At 58.2% G+C, this 17,538-nt stretch overlaps 1 protein-coding gene across 1 annotated transcript in view; it reads left to right on the forward strand.

The window, feature by feature from the left end:
- Positions 1-5,449: 5,449 nt before the first annotated feature.
- VOLCADRAFT_90613 (uncharacterized protein) overlaps positions 5,450-17,538 on the forward strand; it is a gene marked incomplete at both ends in the record, with an annotated part of 12,947 nt that continues 858 nt past the window's right edge. Inside the window, 14 exons of the mRNA XM_002950064.1 lie at positions 5,450-5,469; positions 7,083-7,223; positions 7,392-7,590; positions 8,036-8,092; positions 9,963-10,088; positions 10,629-10,706; positions 11,238-11,342; positions 11,539-11,646; positions 11,794-12,047; positions 12,501-13,054; positions 13,554-13,672; positions 14,084-14,644; positions 15,058-15,191; positions 17,167-17,394. Of these exons, the coding sequence (XP_002950110.1) occupies positions 5,450-5,469; positions 7,083-7,223; positions 7,392-7,590; positions 8,036-8,092; positions 9,963-10,088; positions 10,629-10,706; positions 11,238-11,342; positions 11,539-11,646; positions 11,794-12,047; positions 12,501-13,054; positions 13,554-13,672; positions 14,084-14,644; positions 15,058-15,191; positions 17,167-17,394 (2,684 nt within the window). The remainder of the gene's footprint in view (positions 5,470-7,082; positions 7,224-7,391; positions 7,591-8,035; positions 8,093-9,962; positions 10,089-10,628; positions 10,707-11,237; positions 11,343-11,538; positions 11,647-11,793; positions 12,048-12,500; positions 13,055-13,553; positions 13,673-14,083; positions 14,645-15,057; positions 15,192-17,166; positions 17,395-17,538) is intronic.

Genomic DNA, 17,538 nt, shown 5'->3' on the forward strand with positions numbered 1-17,538 from the left:
ATCAACCCCCTCCCCTGCGGGATCCTCATCAAGGTGGGCACCTGAACCATTGAATGTGCTTGGGCGCGGGTTGTGAGACAGAGCGTCCGCATTCTGGTGCATGACCCCCGGCCTGTGCTTGACTGTAAAGTGTGCTCCTATAGCACCAACGCGAAACAAGCATACTGCCCTGTGAGCCCTTCGGTGCTCATCAAGTACAGCAGCGGTTGGTGGTCAGTCACCAGGCGAAACCGTACGTCGGTGCCAATAAGATGGTGCCGAAACATCTTCATAGCCCACCTTCATAGCCCTGCCCATCTTCATAGCCCTGCCGGCCAGCATCTCTCCCTTGTAACTCGAATAGTTTGCCTCATGCTTGTTCAATGATCACGAGATGCACGCGCACATGTACTTGTTGCCGTTGTCATCGATTTTCCCCAACACGGCAGTGATGCCATGGTTTGAGAAGTCCGTGTGCAGGATCAGCTGCTTGCTGTAGTCTATGGGGCACAACACCAGTCCCTCCCGAGCAGAGACTGCCTTGATTGTGTCATGCGCCGCCTGCTGCTTAGGGCCCCACTCCCAAGGAGTGCCCTGCTTCAGCAGCTTGTTCAGGTCGTGCACGATCAGGCTCATGTTTGGGATGCAACACCGGTAGTAGTTGATGAAGCTTAGCTGTGTGCGCAGCTCAGACACATTCTTGGGCGGAGGCAGCGCCATGATTGCCTCCACCTTCGCCAGGCTAGGGCTAATGCCGTGTTCTGACAGGTTGTGACCCAGATACTCAATCACATCAGCACCAAAGATCGACTTGTCGGGGTGGGCACGCAGTCTGCACCACACCAGACAGTCTAACACAGCAGCCACATGCTGCACATGCTCCTCGGGTGAGTCAGACCAGATTACTATGCCATCAATGAAACCCACAGCGCAGTGGTCCAGCCCTGCACGAGTTAGTTCAAAGTCCACGCGCCTTTGGAACGCAGCCGACGCGTTTTTCAGTCCATATGGCATGCAGGGTACATCATCAGGCGGTTACCGCACCAGAAAGCCGTTTTAAGCTGATCAGCTGGTTCCAGCGGCACCTGTAAGAAACCTTGGCGGCAGTCCAGGTGCGAGAACACCTTGGCGCCTTTGATGCATTGAAATATGTCTTCGGGCCTGTGCAGGCTGTACTTGTCGTGCCTGGTGTGCAAGTTCACGTTGCGATAGTCTTGCACCATGGGCACACCCGTCCACAAACCCGTGTCTGGATCCTTCTTGTCTGCTATGACCAGGTTGACTGCACACACGGTGGGGCTGGTGTACTCAACGACTATGCCCGCGTCCACCAACTCCTGCATCTTTTCTTTGATGATTTCCCCCTCACACGGGCTGTAGCGCCGCGGGGGTTGAACGACTGGCTTCTCAATGTCCAACTCAATGTGAAACGGGCCGGCCTCTCCTCGGTAACCCGGCAGATCCTTCATGGAGTAAGCGAATGCAGTTCCCTTGCGGTCCCCAACCACCTGCTTCAGGGCCTCGATTTGCCGGGCGTCCAGGGCTGTGCTGTTGCCCCAGATCCAGCCTCCGTCCGGGTCGAAGGCACTCATGCGCTGTGGCTATGCGCTGGCCATCCAACCCGTATGCGTCCACCGTGGCTAGGGCATGTGTGAACCCTCGCAATCTTCTACCACCCGGGCTGCCCGCTGCTCCCCAGCACGGCATGGCAAGGACCGGGATGGTCTGGGCTGTGGCAGTTGCTGCATGCTCGAGATATGCACTGGTGTTCATCGCCAGCTGCATGGCCTCATTGCCGGCGCTGCCACCCAGGTGGCCCTGAGTCGTACCCACCCCCGTGATTGCCACCAGCAATGTGGTTATGTACAGCATGAAGGTGAGCACGCCGCCCAGGTACATCCAGTCCTGGTGGTTGCATGCAGCTTGTAGTGAGACGCCAGTGGCTTCTTGCGCTTGCCCTGCCGTGGCTTCTTGACTTTCTCCTCCATCACCGTTGTGACTGTGTCCATGCACCGGCTGAGCATGCTGGCACCTGCCTGTGCTGCCGAGGCTGCCTTGTCGGCCAGCCAACCGGTCCATGACTGCGGCTTAGCCGCTTTGACGCTGCTGCCATCGCTGGTGCAGGTGTTGCCACCGTTGGTGGTCTTGTGGCTTGCACTCCCGTCAGGTGCGGGCGCAGTGCCGTTGCTGATGCTCACATCGCAGTCGGGTGCTGGTGTGGCGTTGTTGCTGTTTGCCACTGTGTGGGTGTTGAGGTCCCCCCCCAGCTCTGGCGCCGGCATCTTGTCGCCAACAGAGCTGACAGATGAGCAGCACGCAGCGTGTCCCCTGGAGAGTTCAAATGCGCAGTACAGGCTGTTGTAGCTGTTGACGCTGCGGGCACCACAGCTGACTTGGTGTCTTCTTCCACGCAGGTCATGACACATGCAGCGCGCACGTCAGCCATGCGCACCATGGGCACCGACATCACCCATCCAGGCTGTTGCGCCAGGTTGGGGTAGAAGTGCGACTGCGCAGAGGGGTACTGTGTGATGCAGTCCGCGACCTGGTGAAACAGCTCATTGCCCGCCAGGAAGTCAAAAAGGTGGATGGTGGGAACCACGAGCGTCTTGGTGAGCGGCAGGCGGGTTTCATGCCGCATGCTGGCTAGCAGCGTGATGTACAGCCCCTCGGTGTCCAGCTCTCCCAGTACATTGGTTTTCTGCTGGTTGCCGGTGGTGAGGCTGCACTCGCTGGGCTTGATTTTGAAGCCACGCTTGCACACAGCTGCCTCGGAGATGAGGTTGACGTCAGTGCAGTGGTCACACAGCACCATGAATGTGGTGTCATTCAGCATGAATACCCACGTGCCGAAGTAAAACATGAGATGCGGATTCTCAGAATAGCATCTGGCGTCGGGGTTTAGGGCTAATGCCCTCACCTTCTCCACCGCACTGAGTGCGGCAAACGTTTTGGTGCCGTCTGAGGGCTCACCTGCCACGCTGTATTTCACACCGGTGGGCAGTCGGTATGTATCGAACTCACCCCGCCTCCCCGGCAGGAGGTACAAGCTGGAGGCGGCCGAAACACTGGATGCAGCAACGGCCTCGCAGCTGCCAGCGCTGGACGCTGCAGCGGCCTCAGTGAGGGCTGTGGACTCCCTGTGCGGCGCCCCTTCTTGCATGAGCAGAGCCAGCCTGCACAGAATCGCCCCGGCCGGCCAGACAGGTTCACGCTGACTGTTAGGTCAGGCGGTTGATCCGTGGCGGCTGTGGTGGGCTTGGAGGCTTTGGGTGCCTCGAAGGGCAGCAGAGGGATTTGAACTGGTGTGAAAGAGACTGACGTGGGCTGGGACAGCAGTGTAGCATGTGTGCCGTAGTGGAGTGTAGGCTCACTGCCTGGCACCCCTGGCTTGTAGGGCACTCCTGGTGTGCCCACGATCACACAGGGTTTGGCCGGTGGGCTGGACGCTGCAGAGCCCCCGCTGCAGAGGGCATCCTGCCCGGCCTGGGCCTCAGCACTGCACCACTGGCCGTAGCAGTCCACCTGTCGTGCAGTGGGCGTGCACCAGTGCAGCCGCAGCAATGCGGTCATGCAGCTGGTGCCGTACTGGCCCTCCTCCTCATCATCATCGTCCTCCACTCCGCAGTGTGCAGTGGCAGCGGCCTGATGCTGCTGCTTCTCCTGCGCCTTGCGGGCCTTGGGCCGGAGACCTCGGCACCCAGTCAGGGTGAGGTGCCTTGTCTGGATCCTCGATTGGGCAGTTCTCGCGTGTGCATGAACATGAAGCAGAAACCGCACTGCTAGCTTGGGCGGTCACCTTCCCCGCGGTGTCCCTCGCCTTTAAAAGCGTCCCTCGCCATGGTGCGGGAGGCAATTGCCATGCTTGGCTTTGTCCGCCTCGTACTTAGTGCGGGGTGCACCACTGGCGGCGCCTCCTGCGCTCGCTGAGCTAGTGGTTGCCGCCACACTGCGTGTCAGGCCCTGAATGGCGGCCACCAGCTTGTCCAGTGGGTCGTTGCCGCTGTAAGTTGGCTGGTGATAGTTGGCTGCCGCTGTGCTGTGGCGGTTTCACAGCATCCTGCACTCCTTGGTTGGGTGCAAGGGGTTGCGGCCGTGGAAGTCACAGTAGTACCACTTGGTACCATCCGCGTCCTTGCCGCTCTCCTTGCCGCTCTTGGCCGGCGTGCTGGCAGAGGAGGTGGTGGCCTTCTCGGCCTTGGCCTTCTTGTTCGTGTTGGCGGTCTCGCTGAATGTGTGGCCCTGCACCCGCAGGAGTTGTCACCACTCCCACGCCCCTCCACCCCCAGGCCTCCTACCCAGGCGAGGTCGTGTGGCTGGTGAGCGTGCTACTGCTGTTCCTGCTGGTGAGGCTGGTGAGGCGGGGTGCAGGGGGGATCAGGTGGGGAGGGACTGAGGCGGGAGGGGCGGCGGCTGAGGTGGCCGCTTAGGTGGTCGGGAAGTGCATGTACTGCTAGAGGCTACAACCGCAAGCAGTCACCACAGGCCTGCCGGCATGCAAAACATGCAACGCCTGGAATCCATTAAATCCATATTACCCACCTTGACTGGCTTTCGGCATGGCGTGGGTTGCCAAGGCCTTGCATAGTGCATAGGTTTGCAAGATTAGAAAAAAACCTGACGTTTTTATTCTATCTACACGCGCTCAGGAAAATTGCAGCTTCATAGTGCCCCACATCAAGGTTGGAGGGAGGAGTTAAGAACGGCCCTGGCTGAAGCTGTACCATATTACCCTCACCTGTCCCCCATTAACATCAATAGATCAGGGTAGCAGACGGATTCAAATCAGGCGATCAAGGCACGCGGACCAAGGACGGCGGGGCGCAGGCGAGGGGCGGGGATTTTCCCCCAAGCGTAGTCGTGGCAGTTCGTATTAACATGGACTAAAACCTCATCGGTGACACATGGATGCTGTTTTACAACCATCTTCATCGATGAGATATGGCAGACGACGGTGCGTGAAAGGGATTCGCCCCCGTTACGATAGTCCGGTTCTACCTTTGGGTGTACTCGCAAAGACTATGGCTTGGGGCACAAAGATAGACGCTTCTTTCACCAAGCTGACGGCCAGAGCTACTACGACTCCGAGAGGCAAAGTTTGCAAATAAATGAGAATAGTCAGGATTTATATAATTCCTAGAACTGCAAAACATGCAAAGCTTCGCCGCATGTTCGTACTGTTAAAAATTAATCCTACACTTTTGATATCACCCTGGGGAGGTGGGAAATCCATCTGTACAAAAGCACCGTTCTTGGTGCAATCCAGAAAGACCAACAGACTTAAGTTACGTAAAACGGGGTCCCCGAATTTTTGTATGGGGTTGCATCCATGTCCTTCGGTTGCATCACCGCATAGCGTGTGTACTCTGGGTATCTTGTTTGCCTCATCCGAATCCGTTAAGATTGCCTGGCAAGATTATAGCAGGGTAATCCGTACGAGAACGCCGCTGACGTTGCATGGCGTTTGATAATGCCACCTCGTGATTTGAGGTATGGGCCTGGTTGGTTTGGTCTGGGTTCGGGGTTACTTCACTTGGGATTAGGGTAAATTAAGGTTTTACAGCCCAACGGCTAACGAGGAGGGTAGGATTCGATCTGGAATTAGGGAAGAGCTCTGTCGCAGATTTAGCCTGGATTTTAATCCTGACAAAAGAATTGGTCCGTCGGGGTCTTGAATTGCTCTGGCGGGCTCGCCGGAGGTATTCGAATTGCGCTGTGGAGCCTCGGAATTGGGCTGTGCTGGGCCTGAATTGGCCTGTCCGGGTGTCGAATTGGCCTGTCCGGGTGTCGAATTGGCCTGTCCGGGTGTCGAATTGGCCTGTCCGGGTGTCAAATTGGGCCTGGCAGGGACATTCCGACAGTCAGAATTGGCCTGTTCGGGGTGTCGAATTAAGGAAGCACAGGAATTGTGCGACCGGGGCAGTCCAAAGAATTGCTCTCCCCGACCTTGTGTCCTACCTCTAGCTAGCGGAAGGACTTGCCTATCTTAAACATGTAAGGAAATCTCTCCCTCTGGGATCCAGCCCAGCGCTCATGTCAAAGACGCATTTTTGGGCGAGCGATGGGACATGCTGCGCACGTTGTCGTACGCTTCTTAAGTCGCGTTGCTGCCTCTCTCGGCGGACCACTGGGTTAGGAAGATCCCTGCATTCCAGCTCTCTGAACCTTCATGAATACACCGTCCTAGGTAGCGAAAGGTTATCAGATCGCGGTAACGGTGCTGAATCCCTTTCAGTGCGTGATGAATTAGGAGGGTTAAGCTGTATGTACGGCGGAGTTAAAACGACACACCCGGCTATCACGGCAACCACTTGCCGCTTGCGATCTTCGCGCTTCAGAAGAGCCTATATCATTTCAGCAAAGAAATTGTCCGGGTCACCATATCGAACGTAACACCACCTGGAGGCAGCGCTTCGCATAGTTGGAATGTTGCACCCGTATTGTTTCTCACAACACACGCCTTTGTTCAGTCGGAGCGACTTTACATCCAGCTGTGCGAAGGAACAATGTCAAAACGCAAGGACATGGAAATGGATGCAGTTGGCAAGCCACAGAGCTATGGTGCGCAAACGATGAACATCCTTCATTTTGAACGGAAGTGTAACTGATGATGATGTCAAAATATGGGACATTCTACGTCAGTATGCTACATGATGTGGTGCCGAGAATTGCGGAAGGAAGGACGAAGGAGGAGTTCTTTCGGTGTACGGCAGCCACGGCATCCTCAACTGTTTCGGTCATCATGGTAACTATCTGCAACATACCAGGAGCCAATGTTCGATGAATCGCACATCACTTGAGGAATTACGTGAGGAATTACACGTCCCACAGAAACCTTGTCCAACGTTGCGACTTTGTTGCCTAGAACACCCCTCCTCTAATAGGCACAGCGACATATTTTTTCTCTTTATACCGTTATCACTGCAGCTTAGATTGAGCCCTTATCAGAGGGCTGCGTCGCAGCAGGCGGTATGGAGCAAGATGCAGCTGCTGGCGGCGAAATTAGCTTGAGCATTGAGGAAACAAACAAGTGCGCACGATAGGCAAGCATGTGAACTTGCTGGAAAGCTCTCCGCAGCATTCCGACCTTTTTACTTCCGCAGATTACGCATTTCCCTCGGTCTCAAGCCGCTTCGTCTCGACACACAACCCAGCCAAGCGGAAAAGGAGCGACAGAATCATGAAGCAAAGAAGCGGGAGGAGGCCGAGACGCAGGCAGCGGAGCTGCGCCGTAAAATCGACGCGTAAGTGTGCAGGGGTGGTACGCACATGGCGACGCGATGACCCTTTCCCCTCCCCCACACCGCGCCCTGAACATGCTTTCATGGGGGGGAGAATATGTCTCTGCATACTGATTTACGGCCGGAAACATGCGGCTTACGGCCCCGCTGTCGCGCCCTGTCGCTGTACAGAGCACGGGAAAAGCGCGTCATGGAGTCCAAGCTGCGTGCTGTGAAGACCTTAGGCGCTGCGGACGATGACGATGACGGTGACATGGCGTCCTGGGTTGAAAGGAACCGTCGTCTGGAGCAGCAGCGGAAGGAGGAGGCAGCACGTAAGGCAGCGGCAGCAGCAGCAGCAACAGCAACAGCGAACAAGCGCCGTCATAGAGTAAGTGTGTCCCCATCGGGGGGAGGGGGTAAATACACATTAATACACATCACAAGGGGAAAAGACAGGCTCCGATAGGGGCGTGTTCTGTCACGGAGTAATAGGTAGTAGTCCTTCATACGGCCCACCCCTAACCCCATACGCGCAGAAATACCCCTCGCCGCTCCACGTCGACAGCTGGTGGACTTTGGCGGTGATTACTGCCCCACCCCTTCAATCCCCGCACCCCTCCACCCACCCCTCCATTCGACCACAACACGTATCGCACCGCCCAATGCAGCAACGCATCGCGCGCGGACCCATACTCTCTTCCTTGAAGCTCAAACATGCTCCGTATGGTCTGCGTCAATAAGCCATACATCGTACAACCTGTACGACTTCCTGCTGAGGGGGGTATATTTCTGTGACTTCCATTCTCGCCTACCTCTACACCCCAACCCCCCAGGATTCGGACGATGATGAGGACGGCGGATACAGAGCCACAGAGCTAGAAGGCCTCAAGGTATGTCATACACGAGGGGGGGGAAATACACGCGCGGTTGGATGGATGCAAACGAGCGGCGCAGACAGGGAGGAAGAGGGGGGGTGGATATCGGGGGTTGAAACTGCCACACGGGCGCAGGCGGTGGCTGCCGCGTGTGTTTTTTACGGCTCCACGTGGTAACTGGTGAGAGGGCCAAGGTGGTTCCGGAGCGCTGGCGTACCGGGGGCTCGCCGTGAGGGAGGGAGGGAGGGAGGGAGAGAACGAATCAAGTACAGAAAATAGATGCGAAATATCAGCTACTTCAACTATTTGAAAATGCCAATGTTCTTGAGGTCGCAAGGCGTCAACTCTATAAATGAAGTACAACCTGCCCAATTTCCCTTAACAAAGACATAGCTGACCCCGGCCCGATCCGGGCAGGAGCTTCGGCAAACTCGCCGGAGCAAGCCAGGGAGGGGAAATCGTGCGATGGTGCAAGGTAACCAGAAATGAACTGCCACGGCGTCCAAATGTCTAAACTGCCAGGAAGATGGGAAGGGAGGGAGGAGGGGAAAGTGTTTAGGGTAGATCGGGAAGGGCGAACTTGTCGAGACGTGCGTGTATATGTATGGATGTATGGGTGTACGTTTGTATGTATGTATGTTGTTACAGGGTGGTTAACTTCGCCAGCGACCCCTTTCCCGGGCAGTCCCTGCTCTCCCCTGCTAGAGGGGCACCCTAATCCGTCACCCCATCCGATTTCAGAATGTATTCGTTGGGTTCGGCAACTCACCACCAGCATCCAACCAAATCTAGCGGATCAACGGCGCCTCAACTTAGTTCCTGGTCAGCTCGCAAGTTGATATTATCACGTCCTACACCGTCCATATGATGGGGGGCCACCTCCCATTTCAACACTCCTCAAACACCCGAGGAGCCGGCAGGCGGATTTGAATCCGGGTCGGCCGGGAGCCGAAGTCAGGCCTTAACCTCTGCCAGCCGCCTGCCTGGTGTATGTATGTATGTGTTGGGAGGGGGGGAAATGGTTGGGGAAGCCTTGCGATGGTTTGGGTCGTTGAGGGAGTTGGGCGCGGTTGGATTCCGTTGGGAACGGTGATCCATGAAAACCCCCACATGGCCCAGAAGAGACGAAAGATCCAAAATAAGAGGGTTCAGATCCGGATCCACAGAATTGTGTCTTGGAACCAGAGCTGGAAGCACCTGATGAGGATGTCCACCTCATGACTCACCGCCTCCCCGAGCCGCGAGTTCCTACATTTGTAGTGGCCGGCGGTTTTGTTTCGCGAGTAAGGGGGAACCCTCCGCAAACTGGGTCTGTATGTCCTTTTTCGCACCCCCACGTTCGGACGCCTTTCGGTCAGTTCTACGTTTGATACACTCTTGCCCTGGCAGCAGCTTCAATCGCGTACGGTTCGTCTTTACCCCCACGTTCGTCACACACAGTCATTCGGCTTCCAGACCAGACCCCCCCCGACGGGGTACAACCGGCTGTTTCAGAAGCCGTGGGGCGGCTGTTTCCGCGGCGGGCTCACGTCAGGGCCACCCAATCCGACAATTTCCTTTTTCACTTTAGCAAGTCCTTCTCCCCCTCCCCTTCCCCCTCCTCTCCCTGCAGCATTTATCTTCTCATGGACTACCCGTCTAACTTTGATATCTGCTCCATTCGCCAGTAGCTCGTCTTATCGAGCCCCCAATCCCCACCAACTCCCCGGCACGGTTCGTCTTATCCCCCTCCCCTCCCCGGTAACTTTGGCCGTCGGCAGTTCATTCCTTGTTTCCTTGCACACATGTGATTCCCTCCCTCCCCCGCGTGGCAGCAGCTTCACTCGCTCGTGGTTCGTCTTTCCCCCCCGTCCTCCCCCCTCCCCCCGGTCCGCTACCGCGGCAGGTGCGTCACGACCTGTGTGAGGTTGGCGAGGGCGAGACGGTCATCGTGACGCTGGCGGATAAGCCCCTTCTGGACGAGAGGGGCAACCTGAGGGATGAAGAGGATGAGCTGGAAAACACACTGCTGGTAGGGGTGGCGGGGAGGGGGGGGAGGGGGAAGACGAACCACGAGCGAGTGAAGCTGCTGCCAGGGCAAGAGTGTACCAAGAGTAGAACTGACCAAGAGGCGTTCTTGAAGGTGGCGACCTCTCGGGATGATGTTGTGAAGATGGGGGAGGGGGAAGGGGGGAGGGGGGACGGCGACCGAAGGGGTGCTGAGGGAGGGCGTTAAAGGGTGGAGTGCGGTGGGATGGGGCCCAAGTGGCGGCGGGCGGGGGGCGGGAAGAGGATTTGGGGAAGTTCATAAAGGGGGGGAGGGAAAGAAAGGGGAGGGGATCGGGGGGGACATATGACAACGAGCTGGCAGAGCGGTTGCGAACCGGGTTTGGTCGGGTTTATGGCTGCGTAGTGTGTGTTGAAGTGACATAGGAGATGAGGTGGAGGTGAGGTGGCGTTCGTCTTCATCACTGTCGCTGTATTTCTGATCTCTCCAACCTTCCGCCCTTCCAACTTCCCGCCTTTTTTTCTCCGCGCCCCCTCTCCTCGCCCCTCGCACGTCCTCACTTAGGCCGAGGAGAAGCGGCGACGTAAGGCCCTCAAAGCCGCCAAGAAGGAGGCTAAGCCGCTGTGGGAGGAGGATGGCAAGGTAGGTGTATGTATGTATGTATGTATGTATGTATGTATGTATGTATGTATGTATGTATGTATGTATGTATGTATGTATGTATGTATGTATGTATGTATGTACGCATGATTGTGTCCGAAGGGCGGTGAGTGAAAGGCTTTGGGAGAGTGTGAGAGACGTTGAGGAGCGAAGTGCCACAGCCGGGAAGCGCAGTGCGATGTGGGAGGAAAGACGGAACGTGGGAGCTGTAAAGGGCTAGTTGGAGAACACGCGCGTGAGGCGAGTGGTGTGTGGCCTTGACGAGCGGCAAGGGGTGGGTATTGAGGCGCCCTCAGCACCCTGACGTGAACGGCCGCCCTCGCATGTGGCACGTAAAGGGCGCTCTCTTTCCCTCCCTCTCCTCCTCCACCTTTCCCTGTCTCTTCCTGAGACCAGGCACAGGCGTTTTCGTGTCATCTCACCCGTTCGCTCCCCCAAAGGGCAATAGTTTCCCCTTGGCTTGACAGGTTGTTTCCCCTTCTCCCCCCCCACCGCGCTCTCTCTCATGCTCAGGTCCGTACACTGCTTGACAAGTACGACGAGGAGGAGGAGGAGGTGGTGATGCAGCTGGGGACAGGGGGCAGATTGGAAGCAGACAGGCTGCGAAGGCAGGAAGAGGTCCGGAAGAAGCTGGCAGAAGGTGAGGACGTGCGCGTTTTGTGCGCGCGCGCGCGTGTGTGTATGTATGTGTGTGTATGTGTGTGTGTGTATGTGTGTGTATGTGCGCGCGGATGAGGGAGGGAGGGAGGGAGCCCCGTAAAAAGTGCGATGCGCGCTCGTGCAGGGTTTTTGTTTTTCCTATCTTCCCCGCCAGGTGTGGCAGCAAAGAGCTGGTGGTGGTATCCACCATCGCTACAACCACCGCAACTGCTACAACTGCTGCATGATAACTGCACAATCCGGATCATGGCGTGCTATTGCCGTGAGGGGCGTATCTGCATTCCCTCATGTGTCTTCTGTTCCTTCGGGACCTCGATGCAAGGGGGGTTTCACCCCCATCCCCCGTCGCGGTCTTCACGGACGCCTTTCGGTCAGTTCTACGATTGATACTCTCTTGCCCTGGCAGCAGCTTCAATCGTGTGTGGTTCGTCTTTTCCCCCTCTTCCCCCCCGGTGGCTGGCGCCGGTACCTAACCCGTACTGCCCGCGCAGGTAATGCCGTACTGGCCGGTGGGGTAGGGGCCAGCGGCACGGGCAGCGCCGCGGGCAGCGGCGGTGGCGACTACTTCACACCCGCGGAAATGGCCGCCTTTTCGAAACCCCGGAAGAAGAAACCCAAGGGCGAGCGGCGGATCCGGGCCAAGAGCGCCGAGCCGGAGGAGGGGTGAGTCGCGCCCCTCGGGTCCCCCCCACCGCTTTCCGTTGTTGGATTGTAGGGGAGGCGCCCAGACGACTTCCGTTGGATGGCACTTTTAGGCCGGCGAGGGCTGGGGGGTGGGGTGGGGGGTGGGGGGGGGGGGGGGCATCAGGGGAGGGTCCTGGCTGGGCGGATCCTGAGCTTTCAAGGAACTTAGCCGGAATCGGGATATTGTTTAGTCACGACTGTCTAATATGCAATAATACGTGGCGGGGTGGGTAGCTGTACCTGTAGCTGGGTGGTTGGGAAGGTGGCTGGCTGCTTGGGGGGGGAGGGGGCTTGTCTGGATAGGTATTGTCCACAGGTGGTTGGTTGGCCCTTCTCCCCCCCCCCCACACACACACACACACGCGCACACCAAAAAAATGCGAGTTCCCTTACACGCACTCACACCCATTTCGTGTCATACAACTGCAACAGAGCGGACTTATTGGCCACGTTGGAGGCCCAGGCGGAGGAAGCGGCGGCGGCGGCTGGCGGCAGGGGCGGCGGCGGCGATCTGGGTCGCCGTGCCGACCGCGGCGCCGCCGCTGCCCGCGCAGAGGCCGCTGCCCGCGCAGAGGCCCAGGAGAAGCGCGCGCGCTTCGACGCCGCCGTGGAGCAGGCCAACTGGGCATCGCAGTTCCTGCGCCCGCAGCAGAAAGGCAAGTTGGGCGCCGCCGCCGCCGTCACAGTGGGCGGTACGACAGGGCCCATTGTGACGGCGCCCGCGCCGGGTGCGGCGGTGGGTGACGACGACGACGAAGCGGATCGGGAGCTCCGTGAGTCCTTAGAGCGGGCGCGGCGCCTGGCGCAGAAGAAAAAGGAGGAGGAGGAAGCTGCGGCGGCGGCGCGGGTGAAGAAGGAAGAGGGCGAGAACGGGATGGAGGTGGGCGTCATTGACGGTGGCGGAGGAGGGGGGAGCGTGGAGGAGGTGGCGCGTCTGGCGACGGCTCGGCGGCGGCAAGAGCAGGAGGGCAAGAACAAAGGGTTAGGTAAGGCGCAGGAGGAGGAGGAGGAGGACGAGGAGGACTTGGTGTGTTTGGAAGGACGCTTGCGGGGGGGCGGGCCGTGGGGCCTCCACCGTGTGTTGGATCCTTTGGATCTGGATCCACGCTTCCGAGTACGGCTCCGACCCGTCCGTCGCCGGCACACGCTTTGGTTCGTGTCTGGAGTCCGCTTGGTGCTCCCTCCGCCCCAGCTTTGCTTTATCCTGTTCTTGTTCTTCTCCTTTGTTCTTTTTCTTCTCCTGTGTCCTTACTGCCCGGTTTCCTCCCCAAGTGGGATTCCTGGTCTTAGCAAGCACCTGGTCTTAGCGCCCTTTCATTTCAATGTGGTCAGTTGTAAATATATCCCTGATGATGCAGCATTTGTCTTCCTCTCCTGGACTATATCCTTCTATCTCTGGTATATCTGCTTTTGCTTCATTCGGCGGTGGCTCGTCTTACCTCCCCTGCCCCATCGCACTTCGTTGCTTCGCTATTTTCCCAACAGGCGCCCTATTTGCTGACGTGGGAGGGGTAAAGGCCGAGCAAGGTGCAGCTGGCGGTGCTGGTGAGGTGCTGACGGAAACCATGGAGTTCGTACGAAACATTACGGCAAGTAGGGGGGATGTACGGGATGTCGCTATCCCGTGATGGTTGTTATGGTGTTCATGGTAGCGGCGTGCCTGCTTTTCTCTGTGTGCATGTATGTACGCGTACGTATGTCTGTACCACATTCGTCGCCCATCCTTGGTAAAATACGCACACTGCGCCGCAGCACCGTGTCAGCCACGTCACGTGTTGCACAAAACTGAGTTGCATCCACAGTAACCCGCCCGCCCGCGTTTACCGACTTATTTATTTCCTGGTTTCCGTCCTCGACCCCGCCGCTACCCTGTACTTCCGAAGTGCCTGGCCAGGTGGTATTGCTTTCCTTGATCATGGTTCTCTTTTGAACCCTAAAACCCCAAACCATCTCCATCTCATCTCACCTCACCTCACCTCGCTTGACCATATGGCGCCCGTGACCTGTGTTCGCAGGCTGCGCCGCCCACCACCACCACCCCTACCAATAACGCCGCCGCCGCCGCCGCCAAGGCAACCTCCGCTGTCGGCGCCACTCCTGCTGCCGCCAACACCGACGGTGGCAGCAGACCTGGCGCCTACGCCGACGGCGACGGCAGCGACATTGACGACGACGGCGGCGATGCCAGGATGGCTGGCGCCGACGGCGACGCCGGCGAGGGGGAGGAAGGCCCCAGCGGCCGCGGCCGGGCCCCGAGCGAGGAGCCGGCGGGACCCCGTACGGGCACTTGGGTTGCCGCCGAGGACATGGACGTCGACGCCGACGCTGACGGCGCCGGTGGAGTTCGCAAGCGCGGGCGGGAGGGGTCACAGGACCCTGGCGGCGGCGGCGCCGGAGGCGGCGGCGGCGGTCGGGAGCGGACGCCGTTAGAGTTGGCGGATACGGGCATCACGGGCGAGAGGGTTGTGGGCCGCGGGCTAGCGGGCGCGCTGGGGCTGCTGAACGACAAGGGCACGCTGAAGGAGCAGGTGGAATGGAGCGGGCGGAACAACGATAAGAGCAAGAACGCGCTGCAGGTGAGGGGGTGCAACGGCGAGGGCGCATCTGTCACCGCATTCCATCGCTTGGTCCTGGGTTTTCAACAACCCCCACACCACACCGCACCACACAACACAACACAACACCACCATCCACATTTGACTCGCGGCCCCTCCTCTCTGGTTCGTCCTTTCCCCTCCTCTCTCTCTCACACACAGAAACGCATAATAAAACACTTTGCACAGGATTTGGACGTCGGTGGCCCCTCCCCCCCTCCGACGTTTCCCTTCCTGTCCTTGCGATTATTCACTTCCCCTTTCCCCCTCCCTCCCCGTCTCCCGCTCTCCCTTGTACGCCGGCGGTTCATTTCTGGTTTCCTTTGCCTCATATGATTTCCTCTCCCGGCCTCCCCCCCCTCCCGTCCCGGCCCGGCCCCCACCCCACTCTTCAGGGGCTGCACGATGTCTTCACGGGGGGTAGAGAGCATGACCGAGTGGCTCGTAGCGTGGAGGCCGCGCTTACCGTACGGGACAAGTACGGCAGAGTGCTCACACCCAAGGAGCGATTCAGACAAATATGTTACTCGTGAGTGGTCAGCTGTCCCTCGGGGGGTGGTACCCGAACTCCGTTTGAATTTGTGTTTCGCCTAGGGGCTTAGGGCGCCTCGAGGTCCCCGGGGGGGGGGGGGGAAGCACCATGTTTGTGGGTGGGGTGGGGTGGGTGGGTGGAGAAAGAGAGTGTGTGTGTGTGTGTCAGGGGGCGGCCACGCGGCTTTAGGTCTCTTGTCCTAATACCTTGTTATTATTATTATTATTATTACATGTCACGTTTTTTTCGTTCCATTCGTACCATTGCCGTATTATCACAACCATGTCTGCAACCTCACAACGGTCATCAACGGCCACCGGGTGCGGCGGTGGTTGTGGTGGTTGTGGTGGTTGCAGCAGTGGGATCCAGACTCGTGTGGAGGGTAGGTATAGCCGGCGGGCCAGCTGGCCAGCTGGCCGTGTATTATTGCTGCACCTGACGAGGCGATCAGGTGGCAGCGAAGACGTCCGTCCGTGCGGGCTGGCTGGCTGGCTGGCTGGCTGGCTGGCGGGCTGGCTGGGTGAACTTCCCCGCTCCAGAACCCGAACCCGCCACCATCATCCCTTTTTCAGGACATTCGCCCCCACATAACCACCTCTTACCACTACCACCACACGGCCCCCAAGCCCCTCCATCTGTTTGATAACGTGCACCCTCAGGTGCCATCTCGTGGGATATGTGTCGTGCTGTGTTCTCGAATGCCGTCACCCTCACCACGCGTCATCTCCGTGTTTGTCTCGTCACGTCATGCTGCTCCTCATCCTCCACCCGCGCACAACACCCCCGCATGCACATCTCTCGCTCCACATCCCCTTTCCCCCCCCCTTGGCAGCAGCTTCACTCGCTCGTGATTCGTCTTTTCCCCCCTTCCCCCCCTTCCTCCTTTCCGCCTCCACCTAATGATTCCTCCGCGGCTCCCTTCCACCCCCCGCCACCCCTCCCCCACACTCCTAAGTCATTACTGGTCAGCAACTTGCAAATATTCCTGATGATGCAGCAGTGTCATCTGTCTAGTCCTGTGGACTACCCTGTGGACTATCTCTGGTATCTCCTTTTGCTTCATTCGTCATTCGTGTGTGTTTCGTCTTAACCCCCCCTCACCCCCCCCACCCCCCCGTCCAGTGATTTTTTTTTCATTTAGGGGGGGTCTCAATTTATTCCGACCTAAGTAACAAAGTTGCTAGCGTCGCCGTAATGTATTCCTTAAGTGTGGGGCGCTGGGGGGGCTACGCCCCCCCCAGACCCCCCCTCATAAGTTACAACTCCCCTCATAGACCAAGAGGCACGCACTGCGTTGGCGCGTTTTCGTTCATGTGCGCACTGGATACTTGGCGGCCCAGGCAATCTGCCATCTGTGGGGATTTTCTTTCTGCTTGTCCCGCCATGCACCGTCGCTCATGCCCTTGCGGATGCGCTGTGTCTGAGCCCGCTTGGCACTGCGAGCGCTCGGGTTGGGTGCCTCGCCGCATTCGGCTGATTGGGTGACAGCTTGCGCTTATGCTGATCACAACCGCGATGGAAGGCAGGGGTAATGGCGCCCGTGTCATCGGTCGCCGCTGGCAACAACACCATTGCCGATGCATTATAGACAACAGCACCGCCGTCCCAAACGCCTTTATCAGAAAATTTCAGGCTTTTCTTGCTGTTTTGGTGTTTGTTCGGCGTTCAAGTCGTTGCCTTTTGCGTGTTTGGCTATGTAAGGACCGGTCATACATTCTGCTATGCCGCGTTGACTCACGGGCTTGACCTTCTTACGGCCCCTCATATCTATTCTATGATCGATAATACTAAGTTCTGCACACTTCGGAGCAATCTGGCAGCAATGGACGTTTTTGGCTGGAAGAATGAAAATGTACGGATCGGCCTCCATTTGTTCCTTATTTCCAAAGGCCAAAATGGCCTCTTTATTCCTTAAAAGGAATATATTACTTAAAAAAAAAACACTGCCCCCGTCCCCCCCGTCCCCCTGCAGTTTCCACGGCATCAAGCCCTCCAAGAACAAGATCGACAAACAGATGCAGCGGGACGCGGAGGAGATCGCCATCAAGAAGGCCGCCACCACGGAGGACCCCTCGAAGGAACTGGACAGGCTGAGAGCCGTACAGAAGGTTACGGGCTCAGCCTATGTCGTACTGTCGGGCAAGAACGCGGGGCTGCCGGCGGTGGTGGCTCCCGGGGCTGTGGGGTATGGTGGCGGCAGGTAAGAGCGGGGGGAAGCTGGTGGGGGGGGAGGACCCCCCGGCCCCGGGGGGGGGGCGGGTTGGATTGGTAGGATCTCTACGGTTGAGATGGGGGTGGTGTGTGTGTGTGTGTGTGAGGGGGGGGGGAGGTGCCCCGGGTAAAG

This window comes from Volvox carteri, assembly GCF_000143455.1.
Source record: "Volvox carteri f. nagariensis unplaced genomic scaffold VOLCAscaffold_17, whole genome shotgun sequence".
NCBI classification, from domain to species: domain Eukaryota; kingdom Viridiplantae; phylum Chlorophyta; class Chlorophyceae; order Chlamydomonadales; family Volvocaceae; genus Volvox; species Volvox carteri.